Here is an 18,764-nt window from a genome sequence, read left to right as displayed (position 1 = left end):
ATGTCTTTATTCTAAGATGTACTTTTTTTCCATGTTCCAACTTTTCTAAAATTGAAGTGAGCCTTAAACAGACTTATTCACAATAGTCACCAGGTGGAAGGACCCAAGTACCCATCAACAGATGGGTGGATAAACAACACGTGGTGTACATATGCAATGGAATATTACTCAGCCTTTAAAAAGAAGAAAATTCTGATGCATGCTACAACATGAGTGGACCTTGAAAATATTTTGCTTTGTGAAATAAGCCAGACATGGAACAGCAAATATTGTATGATTCTGTTTATATGAGGTACCTAGAGTGGTCAAATTTATAAAGACAGAAAGTAGAATGGACGTTCCTGTGAGCTAGGGGTTAGGGGAATGGGGAGGTTTATTTAATGGGTATAGTTTTTGCGGGAATGATGAAAATTGGGGGGGTGGGTATAGTGGCGATGGTTACACAGCCCTGTGAATAAAATGAATGTACACTTGTGAATGGTTAAAGTAAATGTTAGGTACATTCTACCACAATTAAAAAAAAAAAATCAATGGACTCATTAAGCCATGGAAATTTAGTTCTTAAAATGGTCCCTGGTGACCTTGGCCACAACTAGAAAAAAAATAAAAATGTTCCTACAAACTCTGGCAGATACACGAGGCCAAAATCTCTGCTACAAACACTGGTGAAATACAGGTTGAATGGACAAGAGAAGAGAGAGAAAACATTGCAGTGCAAAGAAAGACCAGGGCTGGAGTTCTCAGATGGTCTAGCAGTTAAGGATCCAGCATCGTCACGGCTGTGGCTTGGGTGTGAACTCTGGCCCAGGAACTTCCACACGCCAAAGGCATGGCTACGAAAAAAAAAAAAAGAGGAACAGGCTGCGGAAAGACTGTGTGACCCAAAACTCAGAGAGCTGTTACCTCCTGGGCTGCGGCCCCTGCCGTGTGCAGGGGGCCATGACTGTGACATCTGGGGAGTGTGTACACCTAGCTGGACTCAACGCACACTCTAGTTGGCCCGCAGCTTCAGCAAACACAAAACTGATGGCCGGAAGCAAGCTGACTTTGGGGTCTTGGGTTCAGGGAACGCCGTGTGAGAGGTGACTTCCCAAGGAGAAGTTAGTTAAATCTGGGGGGGGGGAACTCTCCTTCCTGGCACCCCTCATTGAGCCTTGCAGGTTGAATGATAACATAACCAAGGTGCCGACACTGTTATGGAGGCAGCTCACCCTGCCTGTGCACAAAGAAAATTCATGAAGTGCCCAGAAACATGTCTTGGCAATGATGAAATGCCTTTTCAATAATGCATGCAAATGAATCCCAACCAGCAAACTGCTTCTTTTCTTCATAAGAAACATTTTCCTGCCCTCTGTTCTGGGCCAGGGAAATTCATTTTGGAACCTTCAATATCCATTCACTACTTTTAATCACTTCCGTTCATGGTGAGAAGGTGGAAAGAATTCTTTTCAAATTATCACCAATTATCAATTCTTTTCTAGTTCTCCTCAAAGTCTTCAAAATACTGTACAAAAAGCCTCATGGGTACTAAGGCTAGCCTGGGAGGGGTAGGCTAGCCGGGGAGCCTCGAAACCATTTAAAACACAATATTCCTGGAATTCCCACCTGAGCTCAGCAGTTTAAGCATCTGGCATTGTCTCTCTGGTGGCTTGGGTTGCTGTGAGGTGTGGGTTCAATCCCTGGCCCAGGAATTTCCACATGCTGCAGGTGTGGCCCCCTCCAAATTTTTTTAAACAATCTTCCTACAGAGTTCGCGTCGTGACTCAGTGGAAACAAATCTGACTAGTATCCATGAGGATGGAGGTTCGATCCCTGGCCTCACTCAGTGGGTTAAGGATCCAGTGTTGCCATGAGCTGTGCTATAGGTCACAGATGCGACCCCGAACTGGCATTGCTGTGGCTGGGGTGGAGGCCAGCAGCTACAGCTCCAATTTCACCTCTAGCCTGGGAACCTCCATATGCCACGAGTGCGGCCCTAAAAAGACAAAAATAAAAATAAAAATAAAAAACAAAAAACATACTCTTCCTACAGAAAATCATGCCCATCCACGCATCCACCAACGCATCCATGGGAAAGTGTCCAGAGCTGAGTTGGAGGTTGCCTGTATCAGAATTTTGCTGGCCACACTGGCTGCTTGATGGGTTTCTAAAATCAACATGCCTGCAGAGGTATAGAGGCAAACGGACGTGGGTGAGCGGGGGACGGTGGAGGGGCGCTAAGGACAGCTGAGCTCAACATTCGCATGAAAAGGGGTTTCATCCACTTTCACTGTCAGGAGCTCAGGGTTTGGGGAAGGTCAAAGCTATTCCGAGATATCCTGACCTACTTAGAGAGAAGTTAGAGCTTCTAATTTGGGCGCCACGGGCAGATCGGCTGGGCAGTTCATGGAGCAAAATCCTTTGGAGACACAGATATGGTATGAAAGTAGAAAAGTGATATTCGGTGTAATTCTTGAATCAAATGTACAGTTTTCCCGGAGGAGGAAGGAATATGAATTATGAAGGATTCCCTCTGAGACGGCTGATGTGTCCCCCAGTTGAAAGGCTGGGGAAAAAACAAAACTCTGAAGCATCTGACCCGTCCCTAAAAATGTCACTGTCATTAGTATCCATGAGGACGCAAGTTTGATCCCTGGCCTTACTCCGTGGGTTAAGGATCCAGCATTGCCATGAGCTGTGGTGTAGGTCGCAGACGTGGCTCAGATCCCGCGTGGCTGTGGCTGTGGTGTAGGCCGGCAGATGGAGCTCTGATTTGACCCCTAGTCTGGGAACCTCCATGTGCTGCAGGTGTGGCCCTAAAAAGACAAAAATCAAAAAAAAGGCACTGTCTTCTGTGCCAAGCAGCCATCAGAACAGGTTCTGATACCACAGGGACTAAAAGGAATAGTTCTAGTACGTATCATTTCTATTTGGAATAAATAAATGAAAAAGGCAAAAACGTGTTCCCCTTGAGTTTTTATCTGTTCTTCAAAAACTGGACAAAATTATTTTAATACCTAGGTTTTTATCTTTGGACATAAACATCGATTTTTTTTCATAAACATCGATTTTAATTTTAATTCTTCACAGATGTTCTACTTCAAATCCCTTGATATTTTTGATCCAAATGTATAAGGTACAGTTTATTACAATAAGCTCCCCTCCAGGAAGAACTATGGAAGCCATAAATATACAAAATTGAAAGGAATGATGTAAATCCTGCTTTTTTTTTTCTTTTGTCTTTTTAGGGCCGCACCGAGGCATATGGGGGTTCTCAGGCTAGGGGTCCAATCAGAGCTACAGCTGCTGGCCTACACCACAGCCACGCCGGATCGTTAACCCACTGAGCAAGGCCAGGGATCGAACCTGCAACCTCATGGTTCCTAGTCAGATTCGTTAACCACTGCGCCACGACGGGAACTCCATAAATCCTACTCTTTATTCCAGTGGTGTTTTGAAAGATTTAACAAGGAGTTCCTGCTGTGGCACAGCAGGTTAAGGAGCCAGTGTTGCCGCAGCTGCGGCAGAGGTCAAAGCTGAGGTTCAGATTCAGATTCAACCCCTAGGCGGGAAACGTCCATAGGCCGCAGGTGCAGTCCAAAAAAAAAAGAAAAAAAGAAAAATTTAATGAGCAAAAGCTCTGTCCATGAAAGATATTTTGTAATACCACAAAGAGAAAAACAGCATGGCCAGGAGAATGGTTATTTTCTCGCCTAACAATCAAAATTGTTTTATATGACAATGTGAACATTCTCATTGGCAGCAAATTCTTATCTCTCCTGAGCTACCTGTAGATTCCTACCCCCCCATCCCCCACAACACACATGCACACGCACACGCACACGCACACGCACACTGACCTGTACGGGCGCCTCGCCCTTCATGAGATACCGGACCTTGTTGAGAATGGACTGCTGGAGCTGGGCCCACGAGATGGCCCTGTCCTCTCTTATCAGGAAAGGTGGCCCAAATCTGGACATCCAAGGAAATGAGGTTATTTCAGCACAAGAAAAACCAACCGTACCTCAGAGTCAAGAGCGTTTGCTCCACGCGTTGGCTTCTCTCCACTGGATGAGAGCACCAAATACAATACAAAATTGCCCACCAGAGACCCTCCCTACAAATGGAACCATTGCAGAATAACAGAGGCCAGAGCTGCAAAACCAAAGAGAGACACTGTGGTGTAAACAGATGGCTCCCAATGGTCGGCCGGCTGGGAAACCCTCCTCCCCAGAGAAAGAGTAGACGGAGGGAACAGGGACCCAGAGGGAAGTCAGGCAGAGCCATCCAGAGGACACCGTGATGTCTCAGGGTACCAGGAAAGTCCTCAGAACTGGGAATGTAGCCGAGACGTGGAATCAACCCAAATGTTCACTGATAGATGATTGCATTAGGAAGATGAGGTGTATATATACACAACGGAATACTACTCGGCCATAAAAAAGAATAAAATCATGCCATTTGCAGCAACATGGATGAAACTAGAGACTCTCACCCTGAGTGAAAAAAGAAAGAGAAAGGCAAATACCATATGCTATCACTTATATCTGGAATCTAATATACGGCACAAAGGAACCTTTCCACAGAAAAGAAAATCACGGACCTGGAGAACAGAGTTGTGGTTGCCAAGGGGGAAGGGGAGGGAGTGGAAGGGACTGGAGGCTTGGGGTAAACAGATGCAGAATGTTGCCTTCGGGATGGATTAGCAGCGGGATCCTGCTGTGTAGCCCTGGGAACTCTGTCTAGTCGCTTATGACGGAGCTCGTAATGTGAGAAAAAAGAACATATACATGTAAGTGTAACTGGGTCACCATGCTGTACAGTAGAGAAAAATATATATACATATAAATGATAAAAAAAAAAAAGAAGTGGGAATGTTTTCCTCTCCCAGTCTGATGAACACACAGCCATGAGCTTGTCATGCCCAAAGGGTCCCTGTCAGCCCCAGCTCTGCCCTGGAGCCTCTGGGCAAATCGCTGACCACTGCCTGTTCCCTGCCCTCGCCGGGTCAGGTTGCCTGGAGATCCAATGGGGTGAGAATGTGCTGCTGTTGAATTAGCTTCAGTAAAATACGGCTCAACTAGGAACTAGTGTGTCTGGACAGGCAAATGCACTGGGTGTCAGTTGCTATATGGACAGATGGGTTGATTAACCTTAACTTCTATTACTAGGCATTCAGGTTGTTTCCTTTGGGAGGTGGGGGGCACGCATAAGTTCCCAGGCCAGGGACCCAACCTGTGCCACAGCTGTAACCAGAGCCACAGCAGTGATGATGCTGGATCCTTAGCCAACTGAGCCACAAGGGAACTCCTCCAATTTCTTATTGAAGCAATGCTTGCTTTGGCAGGAGCTATACACTTTTTTCTTTCTTTTTTTTTTTTTTTTTTTTTTGCATATGCCTCCTGGTGCACATGACCAATTGCTTCCTCGGGATAAAGTTCCAGAAGTGGAAATGGGAAACCAAAGCTACGTATTCCTAAGATGCCCTCCAGAAAATCCGCACCAATTTACCAGGGAGGAACTTGCCCCTTTCCCCTGACATTTGCCAAAGATGAGCGTTATCAATTTTTTAAGCTTCTTTAATAATTTGAAAGGTTGGTATAGCATCTTGTTACTGCCATCAGAATTTCTTCTACTACTAACAAAGCTGAGTATTTAACCTGTGCTTGTATTTCTTCCGTAAATTAACGTTAATCTCTGTGGCTCTTTTTACAAGAGTATTTCTCTCAATAATCTGACAACTAGGTTTTATATGATGCGTTTGCATCTTTTGGCTGCCACATAAATATTTTTCATTTGTGCATTGCCTTTCAAATTTGCCTTTAGCTTAAAATTGCAAATGTATTTAACAGAATGTGTTTAAAAGTGTGTTTGAAACATTAACACATTTAATTTTTTTCTTTTTTTTTTTTTTTTTGCCTTTTTAGGGCCACACCCGCGGCATATGGAAGTTCCCAGGCTAGGGGTCAAATTGGAGCTGCAGCTGCCAGCCTACACCACAGCCACTGGCCTACACCACAGCCACAGCAATGCTGGATCCAAGCCGAGTCTGCAATCTATACCACAGCTCATAGCAACGCTGGATCCTTAACCCACTGAGCGAGGCCAGGGATCGAGGCCAGGGATCAAACCCACGTCCTCATGGATCCTAGTCGGGTTTGTTAACCACTGAGCCACAACGGGAACTCCCATTTAAATGTATTTAAAACATGAACTAGGCTTTTCCAGAATAGCCTCCTACCTCAGGTGTTAAAATTGCCCCCAACCCAAAGACATAAATATTCTTCTGCATTCCCTTCAAGTGATTATATGGTTCCTTTTTCTGTAATTACCTCTCCAATCAATTCATACATGTGAATTTACGGTGGGAGTAAAACATTGATTATTTAAAATAAAGAGAAAAAGAAATCAATTAGCCCAGCATTGTATATTGAATAATTCATTCACTCCTTATTAATACGAAAGATGCTGTTTTTATCCCTACTAAGAAATTCTTAAATATATATGTGGCCTGTTCTGTGTCATTGACTTAAATGTACATTCTTCTGCCTATATCACAATATTTTAATAATTAAAACCTTATTTTAAGAGAACATTCCCTCTTCCTTCTTTCTCCCTCCCCCAATATTTTCTGGATTTTTTCTTATAAATCTGTTCTTCCAGATAAATTTTACAAACATTTCATCATTCTAAACATTTTTCATTGGAGTGATACCTTTTAAACATTTCATCTGCATTCTATAAGAAAACACTCTGGTTTTGTATATTTGTGATGGGACCAGTCACTTTCCTGAACTCTTGCATTTGCGCTAATGACTCCTGAGTTCTTGGTTTTCTAGGCAGACAATAATATAATCTGCAAATAATGGTAACTTTAGCTCCTTGTTCCTATGAGCAGTTTCTTTTTCCCCTGTCTTACTGCACTGCGTGGGTTTTACAATGTGTAAAATAACAGCGGTGACAGCAGTAACAACCTTTCCTAGAACCAGTCGGAAAACCATACTTGGAACTAACACAGCCATTGTGAATTACCTATTCTTCAATTTAAAAAAAAAGGAGTTCCCTGATGGCACAGTGGGTTAAGGATCCGGCATGGTCACTGCTGTGGCTCGGGTTTGATCCCCAGCCTGGGAACTTCCACATGCTGTGGGCGTGGCCAAAAAAATTTTAAAAAGAAGAAGGACAAAAAAAAAAAAAACCCAACCCAAGAAGAAAACTTCAGATGCTTAATTGTTAAGGATCGTGTTAACCAACCACTTTTAAGCAGTGACTCTTTTTTTTTTTTTTTTTCGTCTTATCACCATTTCTTGGGCCACTCCCGTGGCATATGGAGGTTCTCAGGCTAAGGGTCGAATCAGAGCTGTAGCCGCCGACCTACGCCAGAGCCACAGCAACGCGGGATCCGAGCCACGTCTGCGACCTACACCCACTGGATGCTGGATCCTCAACCCACTGAGCGAGCCCAGGGATTGAACCTGCAATCTCATGGTTCCTAGTCGGATTTGTTAACCACGGAGCCACGACGGGAACTCCTAAGCAATGATTTTTGATCCTCTTGATCAGGAGGTACCAACGCCGATTCTTCATTGATCAACCAAGCGTGAGAATGGATATTTAATTTTTTGCAAATTAGAATTATTCTAGGCCAAATTCCAAGGACATGTCCACACAGCCCAGATATCATGGAAAAGAAGGAAGAGGTTAAACATACCTGCTGGCCTGCTGCCCTGAGCCCACCAAGTTACAGAAAAGGATTAGCACCTTGTTCTCGCCGAGGACGGGCCGAGATAGTCTCTGACCCTCGCGGGCAGCCAAGCGCGGGGAGACGGGCAGGCCAGGTGGACAAGCTGAAGAGAGAATGACATTCGGGTTCTTAAAGCAGTTACTGCACTGGGTCAGAACCCGGGCGTCTAGCTCCTCTTCTCTTTGAGCATCTATCAGTCACCCTTGGGAGACACCGGAGGGCTTCAGGGAAAGTGATATTAGGTTCATGGAACCCATGCGGTTGGGCCCCTGGCATTAAGAAGATGATACACGTGGTAATGAATTTGCCGTGTGTGTAGCAGGGGTTTTAACGAACGCTCTCCAAAGTCAATCTGAAAAAGACTCCGAGGTGATTCTGGTTGCTTGTGTGCTTTGACCAGAGAGCGGCAGAGTAGCTTCCCCCCAGGAAAGCGAACGAAGGCAGCACAGAGAGAAGGTAAAAATCGTCATCGTTAAGGAAGTAGGGGGAACCATCCTCCATTGCCGAGCACTTCAGAAATGTTACTTGTAAGGCACAGATGTGTCACCTGTGACTGAGATTGAAATGGGGGGGCTTATTTTACTGAGTTATAACACTCTCAGGGCCACTCGATGTCCTGTTCTAGATTCCGAGCCCAGATTCTCTCTGTTGACTCAGGGCAGCTGCAGACACCTGGTTCCCACAGCCTACCTGCCACCCAGACTGGCCAAGGATACGGGCTGGGGCACAGGATTCATCTGGGGTAAGGGTCACACTGGCATAAGGTCCTCTAAATACGGGCCTTCTGGACTAGCTAATTGGACCAGCGTGTGTGCTTGACCTACAAGAGTAGGTCAGAAACTGACCATCTTTGCCAGTCCAAAGATTAGGAGAAGCAAGCACAGAGACACGGGACTGTTACCAAAAAGTCATTTCATAACCTCTTCGACCATTTACTGCTCCGCTCTGTAAATTTTACGTCAACGCACTGGCCTTGAACCATAAGAGCCCTAAAGACACAGATCACCCCAACACCTTTTCTGAAGAGTGGTTCTCAAAATGTGGTCCTTGGACTGGCCACATCAGCCTCACCTGGGAACTTGCTGGATATGCAGTTTCTCAGGCCTGCACCCCTGGTCTACTGAGCCAGAAACTCTGTGGGAAAGGCTCAGAAATCTGCTTCAACAAACCCTCCATGTGACTCTGATACTAAGGCTTTAAGAATCCATGTATTAGCTGATTAATTTTTAATAATCAACCCTCTGTACAACTATCCGAGAAAATAAGCCTGATATTTCCAAGTACTAAAATTAAATGTCTTATGCCTTAGATCCCAATGAATACCTCTCAAACCTGTAACTCATAATATCCAAATAAACTTATTCAAAGCACTCTTGTACCTGAGAGCATCTCCTGGCCAGGTGATGGAGGGGCTTGGAAGGCATACACATTATCTCCTTCTGCAATAGTATTCAGGTCCTCTTCATCAAAGAAAGACCGCTGCAGCCCATTGGGATACAGTTCAACCAAGATCACCTGAAATGAGAAGGATCATTTTTCCTCTTGTTTTTTAAAGGGAACTTAAGAAGTCTAAAAGTGACTGACAGTCTGAAACCTCTCTTTCACTCTTTCTGTCTTTCTAAGTCGTTACTTATTTTCCATAATAAAACACAGTAAGTGCAACAAATAGATGGACCACAGGCTCTCCCAACCACAACTACAGAATATCAAAGTGCTGACGGAAGAGTGAGGAGAAGAAAATTGAGAAAGCTAAACTTTTATACCCAGCTGGACTACCACACGAGACTGAGCCCACAATGAAGACTTTGGACAAACAAACCATGAGAGTGTTTATCACTAACAGAGCTCCACTTAAAGAACTTCTAAATAGTAGTGCCAACTTTTTTTTCACATTATATCATAAGTGGAAAACATTTTTATGGAACACTGAGGCAAGCAGAAGAAGCTGGTTTTGTAGTGGAGGAGAGAGGTGAATGCCTTGAGGGCCCTGGCTGTCCTCTCAAGGCAGAAGGAATCAACAACTCAGCACAGATAACTCATTCAAGGCACTCTGGCTGAGAAATTCTCTTGCAAAAGATACCTTTCAGGATTAAAACAAACAAACTGAACTCAGAAGGAAACGTTGAATTGTAAGGTGAGACGATGAAAACACAGGTAGGTGTAAATACACATTGACTATATAAACCTGTAATATAACAACTATTCCTACTAACACAACCTGTGAGAAAGGGGAGGAGAGATGCAAATACTGGATAATGATGCCCATCTGTAATAATATCTAAATCAAAAAGGTTTAAGCAAGGAGTTTCATTGTAGCTCCACAGGTTACCAACCTGACTAGTATCCGTGAGAATGGATACCGGCCTCACTCAGGGGATTAATGATCCAGAGTTGCCATGAGCTGTGGTGTAAGTCACAGATGTGGCTTGGATTTGGCGTGGCTGTGGCTATGGGATAGGCTGGCAACTGCAGTTCCAAATCTACCCCTAGCCTGGGAACTTCCATATGGCACAGGTGCAGCCTTAAAAAAAGAAGGCGTGGACCCTTTATTGTGTCTATGTTACTCCTTAATAAAGAAGTTAAAAATATTCTCCTTTCAAAAGAGTGCTTATTTACTGTATTGTATTATTATTGTTACTATTTTTGCCCACATGTGCAGCATGCTGACGTTCCCAGGCCTGGGATCAAACCCATGCCACAGGAGCAACCCAAACCACAGCAATGACAACACTAGGTCTTTAGCCTATTGAGCCACCAGGGGACTCCTAAAAATACTCTTTAACTAGAAAAATAATCCATAAAGTCACCAGGGAAGTGTAAAACTCCCCTTTTACAGTTAAAGAAACAGAGGACCAATTACTTTGTCCAAGGTCAAAAAACTAGAGAGTGACTGAGTCACAGTTAGAACCCCATCCCGGGCCCCTGCCCTCATACTGCATTGCTTTTCACCACCATCACCTCTACCCTGTCCTTTCAAGGGGGTCCTCCAAAGTCACAGTGAATCCAAACTTTTTACCAAGATGGAGAATAGAGAACACCCATCCTCCTCTCCCCCAAATCGCCTCTCTCATGCCCACATCCCAGTCTAGACAGCTGGCCCAGTTCGCATCCATCATCCCGTGGCCTCCCGTGCAATTCCATCACACCTCAGCCGCAGGAATGCCGCCTTCCTCTGCGACCATCTTCCTCAGGGCTGCCACCGTGCTGAGGATGGGCACAGCCAGGCCAACCCGCAGGAACCGCTGGCTCTGAGAGAGGAAGACCAAGGTGACGCTCAAGAATCTGGAAAATAGGAAGGAGACCACATCCTCAAAGGACTGACGGGAACTGTCGCCAACATCACTGGCACTGGATCAAGGGCAGCACGCAGGCAAATCTCTCCTGCCCAGTCAGACTATTGTACTTCAGGCACACTGTCACCAGGTGGCAGTGGGGAGCCAAATCTCCAAGGGTCTCTGCTGAGTGTATTTTGCCAGCAAATTAAAAAGATACATAATTAAAAAACACAATACAGATCTTCTTCAATTTATGATGGGATTAAGTCTCCATAAACCCATTCATTGCAAGGTGAAAACGCATTTAATACACCGAAACTCCCAAACGTCGCTTCTATGCCTCACCTACCTTAAATACGCTCAGAACACTTAGATTACCCTGCAGTTGGGCAAAATCACCTAACACAAAGCCTATGTGATACTAAGATGAGGTAATCACTCATGTAATTTATGGAATACTACACTGAAAGTGAAAAACAGAGTGATTGTAAGGGTATCAGTTGTGGTCCCTCGTGGGTGCCAGGCTGACTGGGAGGTGTGGCACTGCCCTGCCCAGCACGAGAGGATTGTACCCACATCACTAGGCTGAGAAAAGATCTAACGTCAAAATGCAAAGCACAGCTTCTACTGAACGTGCACCACTTTTGCACTATCATAAAATCAAAAAAACTGTAAATCGAACCACTGTGAGTCAGGGACCATCTGTAGAGATCCATGGCCTCAAGGTTCTATTTGCCACACAGATGATCTTAAGCCCCCAAAGGAACATTGAAATTTGAGAAACAGAGCAGTCAAGCTTCATCTTCCAGTATAGCTCCAAACCAGGGATGAGGCTCTCCTTTCCCTATGGAGGTCCCCCCCTTGGTCACAGGACACAGCCCTCCTAGCCCCCATCCTCTCTGGACACTGTCTCTGGTCCCACTTCCTCCCAACCCCAGCAGCACACCAGGGCTCACCCCGTCAGCTCCTGTTTCCCCTGCTCTCCACGCGATTAATTATCCTGTATCACGCAGCTAGTTAGCAGAGCTGGGACTTGAACCCAGGCCATCCGCCCCAGAGTCAGCGGCCCTAACCACCACGCTGTGCTGCATCAGGCCAGGCAGCACAGCTCACATCTCAGGAGACATCATCTGATGGGAGCACAAGCCAGGGCTGTACGGTGGCACAGAAAACCCACAGGTAGGAACTCAGAGCAGAGGGACGACTGAGTTGCCAGGAAAGGCTTCACGAAAATGGTAGGTCTCCACTGCGCCCTAAAGATGGAAGGGGTCAGCAGACAGAGGGCCAGGGAAATGGTTTTTACAAACCAAACCGGGGAAGAACGGCCACCTTCAATGCCAGTAAAGGTGCCCATATAAGAGCTCACTAAACTTCCACGAGGTGGACACTGGCCCGTCACCCTAACAGTCACTGCTAGACCAGGGCTCCAGGGACGCCTGTGCTGTGTGCCTCCTCCTTTGATAGAGCCCAGCCTCACCACGCCTCCTCCCGAAGCCTGCCTCCTCCTGTCTTTTTTCTCATATCTCCTAACAACCCTTTTCCTTTTTCTTTGCTCCTTAAATAAACCTTTTTCTATACCTTCACCAAGAGGAGAAAGGATTTGGCCATAAAGCAGGGGAAAGCAGATGGTGAGAGATTTTCTCCGCTTCGACCCTGTCCGACCGAGTGGTACCAACTGGCCCAGGCCGGCGTCTGAATGGGCCAAGGACGGAAGCTTGGCCACGGGGCTGATAAATAAAAGCATGTTTATAATTCCTTCTTCAGCTACAGAAGGGACACTGTAACCTTTCACGTTAATGGTCCCGTTTCACAACTACGTGTCCCTCAGCTACAGGGCTGGTTTCTGGACCAAAAAACAAGGCTGAGAACAAAAGGTTCCCAGGGAACCAAGGACGGAAGCCACGTTCACAGGACGGAAGCCAAGTTCACAGGACGGAAGCCAAGTTCACGGGACAGAAATCAATTCACAGGCATGATGCTCACGTACCTCGTCTGGCGCAAGGGGATCGGCAGCGACACACACAGGAAAGGGTCGAAGGTGTTGCTCTGTTTCAGGCAGTGGGGGCAGGTCAAGGAAGATCTGTGAGGGCAGAAGATACACACGGAAGCTGCATCACACTGGAACAGTTTGGCTGTTTCTCAAGAACTAGAATCCGCACTGCAATCACACCCGGAATGGGAAAAAAAAAAAAAAAAAGCCAAAGAGAATTGAAAACCTAGACCCCAAAGAATTGAAAACAGGTGCAAATCCTTGTACCCAGAAGTTCACGGCACCGCTACCCACAAGAGCCAATGGGAGGACAGACACATCCCAAGTGTCCCTTAGTGGACAAATGGGTCAACGAGACACAGCACAGACACGCAATGGATTATTGTGCAGCTACGAAGTCGGGATGCTTGCTACAAGAACGAACCTCAAAAACATCACGAAACTACAAGAAGCCAGACACGAAAGGCCACATATTTTATGACTCCATTTCTATGGAAGAGCCAGAGTGGGTAAAACCACAGAGACAGAAAGCAGATTGGTGGTTTCCAGGGGCTGAGCGATTGTTTAATGGGGACCAAGTTTTCTTTTTTTTGGGGGGGGGGGCGATGAAAATGCTTAGGAACCAGAAACAAGGGGGGCTTGCACAACATGGTGGATGTTCATGCCACTGAATTGCATGCTTTAAAATGGTTAATTTTAGGGAGTTCCCTAGTGGCTCAGTGGGTTAAGGATCTGGTGTTGTCTCTGCTATGGCTCAGGCTTGATCCCTAGCCTGAGAAAAAAAAGGTTAATTTTATGTGACTTACACCTCAGTTCTTTTTTTTTTTTTCTTTTTAGGCTGCTCCGAGGCAGATGGAGTTCACAGGCCAGGGATCAGATGTGAGCCGCAATTGTAACCTATTTGCACCTGAGGCAACACGGGATCCTTAACCCACCTCCCTGGGCCGGGGAATCAAACCTGCATCCAGGAGTTCCCGTCGTGGCTCAGCGGGTAAAGAGCCCACCTAGGATCCATGAGGACTCAGGTTCAATCCCTGGCCTTGCTCAGTGGGTTAATGATCTGGCGTTGCCATGAGCTGTGGTGTAGGTCGCAGATGCAGCTTGGATCCTGTATTGCTGTGGCTGTGGTGTAGGCTGGCAGTTGTAGCTCCAATTCCACCCCTAGCCTGGGAACTTCCATATGCCGCAGGTGTGGCCCTAAAAAAGAAAAGAAAACAAAAAAACACCAAAACCCCCTGCATCCAGAGATGCTGCCTACCCCACTGTATGACAGCAGGAACTCCTTAATTCCTTTTTGGTTTTTTTTCGCTGCACCCACAGCACCCAAACACTCCTGGATCAGAAGAACCACTGATGCCATCCACCCGCCTTATTGCCTACGGCTAAAGAAAACAAAGCTCAGAAGAGAGCTGCTAACAGGAGTTCCCTGGTAGCTCAGCAGGTTAAGGATCCAGCATTGTCCCGCAGTGGCTCAGGTTGCTGCTGTGGAGCAGGACTGATCCCTGGCCCAGGAACTTCCACATGCCAGGGGTGTGCCCCCTCGACCAAAATAGCAGCTAAGAGCTAACAATGAAAGAGAATTTACTAAGAACCAGGCATTGGGCACCTATTAAGCCCTGTGTTGCCCATAACCGCTCGGATTAATCTCACTTTACAGAAGGAAAAAACTAAAGCACAGAGAGGTTAGGTCACTTGCTTGGGGACACACAGCTTAAGTCATGACTGCGGCTCGGATCTGATTCCTAGCCTGGGAGCTCCATATGCTGTGGGGCAGCCAAAAATGAAAGAGAGAGAGAGAAAAAAAAAAGAAGAAAGAAAAAGGAAGAGGAGGAGGAGGAAGAAAACGTATTGTTTTCCAGGAGTTCCCGTCGTGGCGCAGTGGTTAAGGAATCCGACTAGGAACCAGAGGTTTCGGGTTCGATCCCTGGCCTCGCTCAGTGGGTTAAGGATCCGGCGTTGCCATGAGCTGTGGGGTAGGTTGCAGACGCAGCTCAGATCCCGAGTTACTGTGGCTCTGGTGTAGGCCAGTGGCTATAGCTCCGATTTGACCCCTAGCCTGGGAACCTCCATATGCCACAGGAGCAGCCCTAGAAAAGGCAAAAAAAAAGAAAGAAAACGTATTGTTTTCCTGACAAACTACAGAGAGGACGTGAAGTGCCCTGTTCCTCAAAGGCTGAGAAATGAGGACAGAGAGTGGGACCAACAGATCTGGGGGTTGGGAGAAAGAACAGTGTCACTTTCCAGAAAGCTCCAGGCATTCCCAGGCTCCATCTACACCTCAAATGTGGCCTGGCTGTCCTTGCGTCCTCACCATCCCTCCAGAGCACTCACAGTGCTGACTTACTGTCCCCCAGGCGCTCCCGGGGAAAGTGACAGAAAGGCACCTGGCCCCCTTCGGTGTTCCCTGGCCCCCCTCCCTAGCGCAGTTCCCCTTCTGCTCCAAAGCCAGCCTCCCACCTGCCGCCCTTTGCTCTCCACTGGTGACAAAGGTCCCACGATGACACTGCTGGCCTCTCTCTGCTGCTGCATACACGTCGTCCACCTTGAACCTGGCCAGCTACACCTGCTCGCTGGCCGGGGAGACAGACGGCCACGCCGGCCACGGTAATTACGATAACGTAAGAAGTCACCACTCCAGGATCTGGTCTGAGGAGGCCTTCGCAAACACACTCCACCCAAAAGGGAATGCTGCCCATCACGGGGACCAGATTAGGCTTTCTGGGGACAAAAGCTACGAAAGCCACGAACGGATGAACACACACACACACACACACACACACACACAATCCCAAAACTCCAACAGAGCAACAACCCTTGGCTATTAAACTTGCAAATGTTTTCAGGCTGTGGTTATAATCATACAGAATCACAAATTATTTGTCTCTAGTCTATAACCTATAGAAGTTATATATTATATAACAGTATATATTATAACTTACACTATAATAACTAGCATAGACTGTAGAATATATAAATATATACTATACTATATTATACATGATATAATACAACCATGTATACAACTGTATACATTATCTGCATATACATTATATACACAATATATACAATTGTATGCAAATGTAATACAATATACTTATACTATGTAATTGTATATACTCTTCTTCCTTCTCTCCTCCAGCCAAAGGCAAAAGCTCAGCCCCCAAAAAGGGGGACAAGGACAGTCAGAAGAGAGAACCTGAGTGAACAGGGGCCTCTGAAATAACCCGTAACACTTCCAGCTTTCAGTTGCAAAAGGAAGGCTGATACGAGGGCGACCCTCCATCCCAGACAAGCCTCCCCCAGGAAAAGAGTCCCAGCAGCAAATACCACCCTCAGGGTGGAGCTGGCCCCCACTGACTGCTGCAGAAAATCACCTCGCAGCCCTCAAGAGCCCCAGCCTAGACGGACACCCCTAACCATATTTTTTCTTTACTATGGGCTCGCAGGCACAAAGCAGCTCTTTTTAGCTGTCACCAGTCATTTCTTGCGTAGCACGAATATCTTGCTCCTTATCCATCAGCCTACCAAAGGGTACTCGCGGCCCTTAGTATCTGCTCAGCTCAAAGGTCATGTCTTCAGGAATCCTCCTCGCCTGACTCAACTCGCACACCTTGTGCTATTGTGATTTATGATGAGAAATATACATTTGGCCTCCAACACCTGCTCCTGGCACAGCTCCCCCAACCCTTGGAATTTCCTGAGTGATCCGAGCAAGAATAAAGATCAAAGGAGCATCCTGTGCTATTCACGACAAACCCCACACAGCCACAGCCGAGTGTATGATAACGAAGTGGTATCTGGAAAGCCCCCAGACAAAACCACAGGATGGGGGCTGGTTGCCAGAGGCACCAACCGAGGGATGAGGGGGCTGGAACTCGCAGCTCCATCCGCACCTCTTGGAAAAAGAAGGGGGCCAGAGGTTGAGTCAATCACCTATGGCCAATAAGTGCATCCGTCATGCCCACATCATGGCACCTCCGTAAAACCCAAGCAGAAGGGGTTGGGGAAGCGTCCAGGTTGGTGACCCTGTGTGTGGAGGTCCTGGGAGGGTGGTGCACCCCGAAAGGGGTGTGGAAGCTCTGCGCCCCTTCCCACATACCTCGCTCTAGGCATCTCCCATCATGCTATTCCTGAGCCACATCCTTCTCAAATAAACCGGGTCATCAGGTAAGTATGCTGCTTTCTTCAGGTCTATGAGCTGGTCCAGCACATCAGTGAACTTGAGGAGGCACTGATGGAAAGCTCCAAGTTATAGCCAGTGGGTCAGGGCACAGGCGAGGACCTGGGACTTGTGATGGGTGTTGGGGGAGGGGGTGGTCTTGTGGGACTGAGCCCTTAACCTGCGGTTCTGTCTTAAGTAGACAGAACGGAGTTAAACTGTGTGACACTCAGTTGGCGTCCAGGGAGAACTGCAGGAGCACCTGGTGCGGGCAAAACACCCACACATGGGGGGCCAGAAGTGCTGTGAGTGCAGCAGTGGTCAGGAGTAATGCAGGGGGAAACCAGAGTTTTCTTCCTCTTTCACGCTTGTAACAGGCACATCCATGCTCCCTCAATTTTGCCTTCAAAGCACTCACCAGTCACACCACTACTGAAAAACCCTGGGAGTTCCCTGGCGGCCTAGCAGTTAAGGACCTGGCGTTGTCACTGCTGTGGCGTGGATTCGATCCCTGGCCCAAGGAACTTTGGCGTGTTGTGGGTGTGGCCAAAAAAGAAAAAGAGAAAAACCCGGGAGTCACTCTAGATGCTCACTCTTCTCCAGTCCCCCTGCCGTATTCCCTTAAATCTGCCGCCAAGTCCAGTCAACTCCACATCCCAAACTTGTTCCCCACCCACCCGCCTCTCTCCATCTCCACCACCACTTCGGGGTCCAGCCACCATCGCTCTCCCACTGGGAAGCCAGCACATCAGCTGCCACTCCCACTTCGACACCTGCCTGCCTCCATCACCAAAACATTGAGCCAGTCTCTTAAAAGCATAACTGCCCACACCCCGCTTTCAAGTCTGCAGGGACTTCCCGTGCCACTTGGGCTACAGCCCCCACACTACCAGGTGCCTGACCATGACTCCAGCTTCCCCACCCTACCCCGCACCCTCACTGCTTGGCAGCTCTCTGTTCCTTGAACTTGCCTTGGTCATTCCCGCCCCAGGCCCTCTGCTCTTCTTCCTGCCTGGCATACCCTGTCCCCAAGTATGTGCATGGCTGGCTCCTTGTCACTCCGCTCTCAGCTCAAATGTCCCCTCTGAAAAGAAACCTGGCCTGACCACCTTATCTAAGGCTGGCTGCCTCCCCCCCTCCCAGGCCTTCATCTCACCCAGGGTTATCACAAACTGTGGCGTGTGTAGAGTCTAACACCTCCCCCCAAGAGAACGCGAGCTCCTTGAGAACAGGGGCTGGGTTTTGTTCACAGCTCAACTCCAGCACCCAGAAGAGAACCTGGCACGTAGCAGGCAGGAATTCAAAACCCAGAGAATACGTGCATCTATTTGGTTAGCAATTGTCTCCTGTGGGCAAGGAGTTACCCTCCTCCTCGTGGCCACTGGACCAAGCATGATATCAGACACTCAAGTGTGTCAAAGAAGGAAAGGAAGCGGGGGTCATGGACAAGACGGGAAACGAGTAGAGAGAAGAAAGTGGATTTATTACACAAGGACACCACGAAGCGGTACCTAGAGGCAATTATGGTGATCCTTCCCTAAGCTCTTATAAATATGCATATATTTTTAATAAATGGCTGCACCCATGGCATATGGAAGTTCCCAGGCCAGGAATCAA

General features: G+C 47.2%; 1 protein-coding gene across 1 annotated transcript in view; it reads right to left on the bottom strand.

Moving 5' to 3' along the window:
- USP43 (ubiquitin specific peptidase 43) overlaps positions 1–18,764 on the bottom strand; it is a 57,149-nt gene that overhangs the window by 21,366 nt on the left and 17,019 nt on the right. Inside the window, 5 exon segments of the mRNA XM_047757452.1 lie at positions 3,840–3,951; positions 7,691–7,826; positions 9,103–9,238; positions 10,870–11,005; positions 12,986–13,078. Coding sequence (XP_047613408.1) covers positions 3,840–3,951; positions 7,691–7,826; positions 9,103–9,238; positions 10,870–11,005; positions 12,986–13,078 — 613 coding nt within the window.

Source organism: Phacochoerus africanus, chromosome 14, assembly GCF_016906955.1.
Source record: "Phacochoerus africanus isolate WHEZ1 chromosome 14, ROS_Pafr_v1, whole genome shotgun sequence".
Classification (NCBI taxonomy): Eukaryota; Metazoa; Chordata; class Mammalia; order Artiodactyla; family Suidae; genus Phacochoerus; species Phacochoerus africanus.
The sequence above is the reverse complement of the archived record's forward strand: the minus strand, read 5'-3'. Positions and strand labels throughout refer to the sequence as shown.